At 30.7% G+C, this 11407-nt stretch overlaps 1 protein-coding gene across 1 annotated transcript; it reads left to right on the top strand.

The window, feature by feature from the left end:
• Positions 1-2282: 2282 nt before the first annotated feature.
• On the top strand, positions 2283-7015 carry Hr83 (nuclear hormone receptor 83; the record flags this gene model as incomplete). The annotated part of the gene is made up of 5 exons (XM_018543963.1): positions 2283-2430; positions 2567-2662; positions 5661-5924; positions 6329-6637; positions 6783-7015. Coding segments are annotated over 5 exons (1050 nt in total), but the record flags the coding sequence as incomplete, so codon positions are not given.
• Positions 7016-11407: the final 4392 nt, after the last annotated feature.

Below are 11407 nucleotides of genomic sequence, written 5' to 3'. Positions count from 1 at the left end.
ACATTTCCATACTTAACTATGCATTTTTTGCATTCGAGTATCCGATACATGTAAATAGATGAGTTATAATACAATTAGTGCAAGAGTGGTTCCTGGTTTGACAAAGGCGCAAAGATACTTAATAAAAATGATCATTTGGTAAGGCTCGTGCGCAACAAATAGAAATATGATTTTTGCATTTGAAGAGCAATGAAACATTATATTACTTTTTAATTTTCTAATCACATAGTAATATTGTATTTCGACTTCCTGAGAGTAAAAGAAAAAGATGCCTTCATTATTTATTGTAAGTGTTAAAATAATATTTTTTATACTTATGCCGATTATATCTCACGATTTTTTGTTACACAGCAAACACGCAACTAGAGTACTTAATTGTAAATAATCTTCATGATAAAATATTGCAATATTAGGAATAGATAGACTTTTTCGACCTCGACGACTCTTCATTGTTTTACTTACTACTGGATTAGAACATTTACTTATATAATTCTCCGTGATTGCTTGAAACATGTGTTGAATTTTGCATGCAATTTTTGGCAAACATAATAAGCATAAAATTTATAGTAATGAAAAATAAACGAAAATAAATATTATGCAATTGTTTAATTGCAGTGGATAAAGTTAATTTCTCGAGGTACGAATACAATATTATCAGATTTAGCCGTAATTTCTGCACGAATATAATAATGATTTACTTCGAAAGATAACTAGGAAAAGTCTGAAACATTCTTATAATTTATTGACTCGAAACCGTTGTTATGGTTTCTTGACGAATATATTTAGTTAACGTTAACAAAAAGTGAATTTTTGTGTATAGTTCCTCTGTAACACTATTTCTGCAATACGCAATAAATAATTTTACTCACTTAAGGTAACAGAGCAGTTGCGTTTCTTTTTCCGAGCTAAAGAAAAAGAGATCCTATTCAAAATAATATAGTAAAAAAACTTAATATGATGAACAAAAGATAAATCAATCACTTTGCACATTTTTAAAATTTCCGTAAAATAAAAAATAGTATAGGATTATTTGAAGTTATATACGTATACAGGGTAGGCCAAAAGTCTGATACACCTAAATATCTCATAAACGACAAGACCTTATAAAAGAGTTTATGATATATGTTTTGAAAACGTCTCAACATAACCTACAAGAATCTGAAATAAAAAGTAAGGGATTCCATTTAAAAAAATTAAGTTGACCTTGACGTGACCTTGACAACTTCATTCTAGTTCAAATAACTACTATCGTTAAATGCGTCTTTTTAAGCTTTACAACTTTTGCCTGAAACATCTTTTTCTAAAATGTATCGCTTATGAGATATTTGTGTATCCAGACTTTTGGCCCATCCTATATATTCCTTACATTTTTTGTATATGGACAAATAAATTATTGTATAATACATAATTGGTGTTCATATAAAGTATCTTATATGATAAAGATAAACATGATATTTGTAAAATCAAACGCTTTCTTATATTATAATATTCTTTAATTCTATCTTTTTAATTGTATTACCCATAAATAAAGGAAATAAAAATTTTTTTCTGTTGAGTAAAATTTAAAATAATTATTATAATAAATATATGCGGAAATAAAAATTAAACTGTAAAGTTTTAATTAGCATATTTTTATATATCTTCCAATTATCAAACAATATAATATTGTAAATCAAGAAAATAAAGTCTTTTCCAATAAAAGGATTGTGATTTTACTTTTACAAAAAAATTCGTTATAAATTATTGAATAATTGATTCAAAAGTTCTCTCTGTGTTCTAGAATAATTTCACGATCGAACAATGGTGTCACGCTCGATCAGTCTATCGTAAATATTATCCTTTCGCGTTTTGACATTTGAAGTGACGTGTCGGACAAATCCAACTTACCTCCGTCCATTTCCACCACCAACGAGTTAAGTCTTTCTCAAACAGGGGTGCGTTCTACGTCCTGCCAGAGTTTGCCTTTATTCGCCAACCAAGTCGGATACGATCACCTTGATCATTACTCGAATATATATTTTCGCGCGATTCATATTCGAATTACAAAAATTCGCCCAATTTGTGTGAACTTGAAATTATTGCACTAAAATAAAAAAAATGGGTAAATATGTATTTCAATTTATTCAATCACAAATAAAAATAATACATATTTCAATGATATAAATGCGCGTAATATGCGAACAGCTTACAAAGTAGAAATAATTTTCTTGTGATAAAATTAATTGTAATTAATTGTAATTTTCAAAAGTAATCTTAATAAAAATTCGTAACTGACATTTCTCATAATAGGAAGAACTTTACCTACACCAGTGTCCTGTAAAGTGTGTGGTGATCGATCATATGGAAAACATTACGGTGTTTATTGCTGTGATGGTTGCTCGTGTTTCTTCAAGAGATCCGTGCGTCGCGGTGCTCTGTTTACCTGCACAAGTTTGTACACGTTTAAACGTTTACATAGAAATAATTAAATATACATAACATCACACAGTATCACTCAATATCAAAAGAATAATGCTAGAAAATGCTGCTTAATATCATGTCAATAATCGGATTTATAATTCTTTAGACAGTGATGGATCCTGCACTATTGACAAAGCTAGACGAAATTGGTGTCCACATTGCCGTCTAAAGAAATGTTTCTCCGTTGGTATGAATACAGCGGGTAGGTAAAATATTTAATATATATTTGCAAAGAAATTTCTGTTAATATCCGAACATTTAAGTAATAGATCAAATAGACAAATATTTGTTTTAAAACTAACGGTAATTATTATGAAAAAGTTAAACTTTACTAATGACTTTAATTTTTACATGTAATCAAAGTCAATATAATTCTAAGCCACGCACACTTTGAATCAGGTGGCGAACTCTTCTAGTTTTTAAGATATGACACTTTGAATCAATAAACCAATGAGAACAGCTCATAATAGTCAAGCTGGTATGCTACGGATTTTCTAAGAACTTATTGACTTGCCCTCGTACTCGTGGCATAGTGAAAAAAATGTTTCGGGAGAGGTTGTAGAAATCAGTTTTTTAAAATGTTCGTTTAATACTAGTGACACATTTGGTAAGCATAAACAAAAAAGTTTCGTAAAACGAGATAATACAATAATTTACATATATACAATATATTTATATAATTTACATATAATACATAATTCATATACATATCGTTGTAATGTCGCGTTTCGAACGTTTGGCTGACGTTGCATATTAATTGTCATAATTTTTTTACTATTACATTTAAAGATCTAAAATTTTCTAGAAAAATATTCAATTTCAATGTAGCATGTAATGAAATTTTTCAATTTGAAAATTCGTAACACATACACAACTTTAACGTTTGAAAAAAAATTCTCCAAATTCGACAAAATATTATTAAAAGTCCACCAAATTTTGGAATAGCTGTACAAATCGCAGAATATGTCAAAGATTATATATTATAGTATACAAATTTTTGAATAATAAATACTAATATCCTGAAATTTCACGAGTTGAAAGCTGCCGTTCTCCCAATGTCATTTTTTTGCGATTATATTAGCAGCAACATTTTTTTCCGTGTAATTTATCAAATTTTTGTTTACGTGCCAAATACAAAGAAAAATCAACAAATATATTTTTAATACATAATAGGTAAACGATATTTTTGCAATTAAATATGAGAACTATTCCAACAGGATTTAATTTCCTCTCTCAAAATAAATTGATATTTACGCCTCAACAATTTTTTACACATTCTTATGAAATTATTAAAATTATTCAGAATTTTGAAGGGGGGAGCAACCCTCACAGTTCCTTCTTGGCTACGCCACTGATAAATATAGATTTTTAATTGCGCGCTAAATTTGTTTTCTAACTTGAAATGCAAGCTCTATTAAACTATCGCGGTAATATCGTGAGTTAAATTGACAAACAATTTAACAATTTTTGATGCTCTTTGAACACACCTTAAATCGATCTTAATAATGTTCAATGACATTAAAATCTGTAAAATCTGTCTTTCTATTCTTTTTTTGATTATATTGTATTTTTTATATTTAATTAACGATAGAGCGAAATATGATTTGCTGAAGATGGCTAAAACCATAATAGCCGAAATATCCAAATATAGATTACAATTTAGAATTTAATTATTGCGCTCTTCTTACTGCGCCGACACTTAACTAGCCCCTTAAAATATTATTGTATATAGTTTTAATTGTAAGGAGTCCATGAGATATATATATTTTTATTATTCTATTAAAATCTGTAAATAATTAATTTTTATTGAGAAAAATACTTAAATTAAACAATATTCAAATCTAAATACCGTCAATGTAAGAACATAACTAATATAAATATGAAGCCTATAACAGTCTAGTTTGGATCTTAGTTGCTTATATATAATTTCGCGTGAATTTATATACTAATATATAACTAATATATGTAGTCTTTCTAAACTGCGCGCCGAACAATTGTCGGTCTTGAAACGCAACTCTAATAAACTTTAATTAAAGTTTAATTAAATTGCTTACATTTAGTTTTTCGAACACGTGGTTCAATAAAATATATGTAACTCAGAATTATATCGACTTCAACACATATAAAAATCGAAGTCATCGATAAGGTTTAACCTTTTTACAATAACTACTAGAGTAACATAAAATAATGTTGATGTATTTGATGTTTTTTACGTTTGCATGAATATCAAAACGTATTATCGATTCTTTACATAATTTAACTTGTAATATAAACTCCGAAAAATTATAATTGTGATTTTTTTGTAGAATTAAATAAATTTAATTTTATATTAAATCATTTATTCTTATTATTCCGAATAATATTAAATTAAATCGATATGTATATTTTTATGAAATCTCATATCGCGAGGGCGAAAATAAAATCACCGCCAACAAGTAAACATAGCAAAAGGTGCTAACAAACTCAACGAGATGCAAACAATGGCGTATGCTAGACACGTGCCTCCATCCTTAACGCTATTCAGAAAAATTAATTGACAGCACGACTGTGATGCGGACAATTGATGTTAATTTGATGTTTATCTTATATGTTCTTTTATTTCATAAGGTATATTTTTATTCAACAGTAGTGACAAATATAGTGTTAAATAATCAAAAAACATAAAAATTTTAAAAGAAATTGAGAAAGATTAAATCTGTTATAAGGATGTGTGTAACGAACACAAATTGCGATAACCATCTTTCATGGATAATTCTTTAAATAATTTAGTAGTAGCCATTGCCATAATGTGTCACGAGAAATGATATCGAGTGTCAACTCCGGTCGTCAGCTTTTAAATACACAAAGCTTATCCTGTAATCGGAGAATTAAAGCCACCCTACTTGAATTGTTCAACTATAACATCACTATACATTGCATACTTTCACATCGATTATAATAAAGACACAAACGTAAAATAAAATTATGTAACTTAATAAGAAGTATAGAAAGCAAAACATATTTACAGTAAATTTTATGAAATACATTTAACAAAAATATTTAATTGTTAGAATAATTACTTAGCTTCTCAAGAAAAAATTGTTTTATTCTTTTCAACACTAATTTTAATTATAAAAATAATTGATAAATAAAAAGTAGACATTTTCTTTACATTTTTTTAATAAGATACTGTAAAATTTTTAAAACATATATTTTTACAGCGGTGCAGGAAGAACGAGGACCACGTGCTCGAAACAATTCGCTCTCAAATCCACATAATTTTAACAGCACTTGGAAGCCTAGAGTTAATCCGTCAACGTCTTTTTGTGCACGCCTTAATAATTCCGAGACATATTTGCCTTTCAAGAATCCCACACTAAGTAATACTCTAATGATGAAAACGTCATACGAGTCTGAAACTAGAGAGAACGTTTTCTTTCCCATCATGACGCGTTATCCACAGTTGACAAGGATTATATCACCTGGTAATTTTCTTTCCTTGGAATATTTAAGTTATCCAATTTTAGATAGAGTTTATCAAGTGTAACATGTGCTGTATTCCTAATGAAATATAAAAGTTTAAGACTGGTATCCATAATCAGTTCTTATATTCAATCCCGTCTTAAGTTCAATCTTGAGATGTTACGAATCAATCAGAGAGCCGCATTAGCATCTTAAAACATTCCTTAAGATACAGTCTTAAAATAAGAATCAACTATAAATATTGGCCTAATTCTCTCTTTTTTTTTAAATCTATTGTCACAGTTTCAAAGAGAAATTCTGATTTATGAAATAATGCAAATATATATATATATATATATATATATATAAACAATTGTGATGATATAATTTTTTACAATAAATTAATTGAATTTTATATTGTACATAGACACGGCTATACAGTACGAAATATCCGCGCAAATATTCCTAGCAGCTATTCGGAATGCACGTCGTCACCGAGATTTTTCGGTACTCAATATGGATGACCAAAACAAGATTCTTCGTCGTGGATGGTCTGCTCTTTTTGTTTTACGTGCAGCTACATGGCCGATTGATTTGATGAACATACGAGGGCAAAGTGTAACGAGTAATGATAGTGCTTTAGCCTGCATAATTGCAACGCGCACTACAATCGAAAAATTGCAACTCGACGATGTCGAATTGTGTGTTTTAGACACTTTTACATTGTGTCGTCCCGGTAAATAAAAGTTAAACAGTACATTTATGTATATGCATAAGAGCCATATAATTTTTCATTAGTATAATAGATATCAATAAAATTTGTTTAATTTCTCAATGATAAAAGTGCAATTACATTGCAATAAGTGTGATTTAAATTGCAGAAATCGCCAATACTACTAACGGTGTCCATATAATGTCACAAGCGAGAAATAATGCCGTGAAAACTCTCATACGACATCTCCAACATCAAGACGACCGAGAAAACAAACTGGCGAAGATTCTATTTATCCTACCTCTTCTCACCGGATGTTGTCCGCGAGAATTGGCTGAAGAATTGTTTGCACCAATTATTGGCGATACAGATCTAGAAAGAGTTATCGCGTCTATACGATAGACCTCTTGTAACAATCACAATATTTAATCGATAATTGCATATTATCAAATATAATTAATGAATATTAATCTGTATGATATACATATATGCATAATTCAACAAAAATGTATAGGGTAAACCCGGTATATACGCCGCGCGACGATATACGCCGCAGAAGTCAGAAAAAATAAGAAGGAATGGAGATAATTTTCCGTCAAATACTTTGTTACATGACTTTATGATATATTAGTATTATGTTATGATTTCAGTTTTTTACTGTTAATATTAATGAAATTATTGCGAGTTAAATCGATTTTTTACTGTAATAAGTAGTACCATCATAATTTATAATCTACATAAAATGATTACTATAGAGCGTGTAAAAGACTTAGTGATTATTTTGCAATAGATATATGTAGAGGAATAGAAAAGCATGTTGTATAGTAAAATACAAGTGCTTTGCTCCTGTATTGTTTGTTACATTAGTTGACTTATATATCCAATCTATTTGGGATATACGGCATTTTTAGCGAACGGGATTTGTGCCACAGCACAGATGCTCTATTTAAGAAGTTTTATTAATTCTAACAATTGTATTTTGCATTAATGCATAAATTTTGATAAATCTTAAACGTTTAAAGATTATTTTCAAAGATTTGTAGCTATTTTTTAAGATTTTATTAAGTCCTATTTGTACTCCAATTTTCATTCTGAATAATAAAAATTGTCATATATTAATAAACAAATGCAAGTTACGTCGTCATTATACATCTTATTTATAGATTATTAGATATATGATTCACAAGAAAAAAAATCGATTTTTTAATATTGGGGGGATAGTATGAAGTAGTATAAAAACATAATTTTCGTAAACCTTTTGATCTAAGGGTGAGCAAACGAATACATAAAGAAAAAAATCAATTTTTTAATTAGATACCAAAACATAATTGTATTTGTAAAGTTAGCACGACGTTTTATTAATTTCCAAAAAAAAGAAACGGTTGTTCAAGTAGCACTTTTCATTATTCTACTGTTCATGTAAATATTAAAAAAAGTTCCGCAATTCTAAGGTCTCAGACAGACGAGCGATTTTGTAGCGCCACAATCGTAAACGTCGACCGTTCATACGGAGCTATTTTCTGGCGTTACAGAAAAGCATCGCGAATTGTCGCGAATACGTTCACATAGCTCCGTATGAACGGGTCGACGTTTGCGATTGTGGCGTTACAAAATCGCTCGTCTGTCTGAGCCCTAATACCAAAAAAACGAAAATAAAGAAATGCCGTGCTAACTTTACGCTCCAGCACGGCTCATCTTCCTCTAAAGTATCAGAAGCCATTGAATATTGCGACACTTGTTAAGTGTTCCGGTTATCATCTTTAGATTTTAATATGTTATTGGCTTCCTTTTTCTTGTTTGTTTATTGTTTATCAATTGTACGGAAGAGAGATTTAATATTTGTTCAATAAAACGTGTTTCTACAAAAATATTACAGATCTTTTTTATTCTCATTTATCACATATCATCACATTTGCATTATATTTACATTTATTTACAAAAAAAATAAATTAAGTAATATTAAGTAATATTTATTTAATTAATTAAATAAATTAAGTTTCAAATCTAACCTTTAAACTGCAATTATTCTTGAACCTGTTGAACTTAAAGTAATAAAGAATGAATCTTGTATTTATTTCTATATAAAAGAATGCATTTTATAATAATAGATGTTGGATTGAAAATCGCTGAGATTCATACACTCTTTTCTGTAACCTCGAACATACCCGAGTCGATCTACGGAAATAGCCGAATTCGTCCGCTGTTTCCCCTTACCCCGTTTATCATTACCCCGCAGGACGCTCGGTTTATGTTTTCCTATGTCTATTCTGCGAATGCGTTCAGACGAAACATTTCGTGGCGCGACAAGAAAGCATCTCAGGTCCGTAATTCTCGATTGACAAAATTACGCTGTGCTTTTACACATTACATGAATAAATAAAAATTAAAAATTAAGTTTATTCATTATAATTCATCCATTGTTAATTGCAGATATATATATATATATATATGTATATATTGTAGATTTTAAGAGAAAATCTATTTTGTGCCGTGGGGAAGAATGCGTAATTCTGTCAATCGAGAATTACGGACCTGAGATGCTTTTTTTGTCGCGCCACGAAATGTTTCGTCTGAACGTATTCGCGACGCTTTTCTGTAGCGCCAGAAAATAGCTCCGTATGAACGGATCGACGTTTGCGATTGTGGCACTACAAAATCGTTCGTCTGCCTGAGCCCTTATACAACGTTTCTGGTAAGCACACAACATTTCCACCGAGTGACGTGATGGTAGCAACAGTTAAGTTGTTTAAACTGTTTGCAAGTCGGAACAACTTTAGATAATAATCCTTCCACATAGATTCTAAGTAGAACAAGTCAGAACTATCATAGAAACTACCCAAAATTGTCAGCGCGACACATTTCCGGCGAGTGACGTGCTGGTAGCAACAGTTAAATTGTTTAAAAAACGTTTGCAAGTCGGAACAACTATAGGTAATGATTATTCCTAAGCAGAACAAATCAGAACTATCGTCAAAGACGCTGAAAATTGCCATGACACATTATTCCTTGGATTAAGATTATTCAAAGCTGTTTAAAAGTTAATTATTTCAATTTTGACCTGAAACTTTATATAATAACAAATAATAGAATCTTATTTTTACGACCGTATAATTGTTAAACAATAACAAGAAAGAAGGAAGCACAAAGCAAAGCCTATCACGGTCAAAGCTAGATCAAGATGCTTATTATCATTATGTGTGAATTTATATAATAACATATTTGGTGTAAAATTAACCGGAACACTTAACAAGTGTCGCAATGGCTTCTGATACTTGAGAGGAAGATGTGCCGTGCTGGAACGTGAAGTTAGAACGGCATTTTTTATTATCGATTTTTTGGTATTAAAAATGCGGAACATGTTTTGATATTTACAAGAACAGTAATAGAGCCATTGAAAAGAACTACTGGAACAACCGTTGTTTTTTGGAAATTAATAAAACGTCGTGCTAACTTCACAGACACAACATAATTTTCGTATACCTTTTGAACTAAGGATGAGCAAACAAAAATTCCAACTGAGCATTAGTGAGCAAACGATGAGCAAACGAAGCCAGAGGAAAAAAAAATCGATTTTTCAATATTGGGGGGCCAATGTGAAGTTGGCTCCTCATAACATAATTTTCGTATATCTATTGAACTGAGGGTGAGCAAACGAAAATATCAACTGAGCATTCGTGAGCAAACGATGAGCAAACGAATGCCAGAGGAAAAAAGTCGATTTTTCAATATTGGGGGGCTAGTGTGAAGTTGGCCTCCCATAACATAATTTTCGTATATCTGTTGAACTTGAACTAAGGGTGAGCAAACGAAAATACCAACTGAGCATTCGTGAGCAAACGACGAGCAAACAAATGCCAGAAGAGAAAAATCGATTTTTCAATATTGGAGGGCTAGTGTGAAGTTGGCCCCCCATAACATAATTTTCGTATATCTACTGAACTAAGGGTGTGCAAACGAATTCATAATGCATAATGCTTAGAATCTATGTATGGCAGCAACAGTTAAATTGTTTAAAAAACGTTTGCAAGACGGAACAACTTTAGATAATAATCCTTCCACATTCTAAGTAGAACAAGTCAGAACTATCGTAAAAACTACACAAAATTGTCAGCACGATACATTTTCGCCGAGTGACAACAGTTAAATTGTATAAAAAATGTATGCAAGTCGAAACAACTGTAGATCATGATTATTCCTAAGCAGAACAAATCAGAACTATCGTCAAAGACGCTGAAAATTGCCATGACACATTTCCTTGGATTAAGATTATTCAAAGCTGTTTAAAAGTTATTAATTATTGGAATTTTGACCTGAAATTTTATATAATAACATATTTTGTCTAAAATTAACCGGAACACTTAACAAGTGTCGCAATATTCAATGGCTTCTAATGCTTTAGTTTAGAGGAAAATGTGCCGTGCTGGAACGTGAAGTTAGCACGGCATTTCTTTATTTTCGATTTTGTTATGTCTTTTGGGAAAAGTTGGGATTGAATCCGGAGTAGTCGAGACGCAGCTGTGGCCGAGATGTATAATGAAATAGTTCCTTTATTATATCAGAGTTCGCACAATCTTCCGTCGCCAATCAACGATCACCGAGGCACGTCTAATCACGACGCTTGCTCCTTTATCTCTGCTGTCTAATCGTCGATCCGCAGGCACAAAGAGCAAAACGAAAAGCTCTTTGTCTTTATGTATCCTCAACCGTGGGATGTCGCTTCCTAATGCGGCGCGCGATATGCTAAATTTTATGATAACAGATTTTTTGATATTAAAAATGCGGAACATATTTTGA

Source organism: Cyphomyrmex costatus, unplaced genomic scaffold (assembly GCF_001594065.2).
Source record: "Cyphomyrmex costatus isolate MS0001 unplaced genomic scaffold, Ccosl1.0 scaffold412, whole genome shotgun sequence".
NCBI classification, from domain to species: domain Eukaryota; kingdom Metazoa; phylum Arthropoda; class Insecta; order Hymenoptera; family Formicidae; genus Cyphomyrmex; species Cyphomyrmex costatus.
The sequence above is the reverse complement of the archived record's forward strand: the minus strand, read 5'-3'. Positions and strand labels throughout refer to the sequence as shown.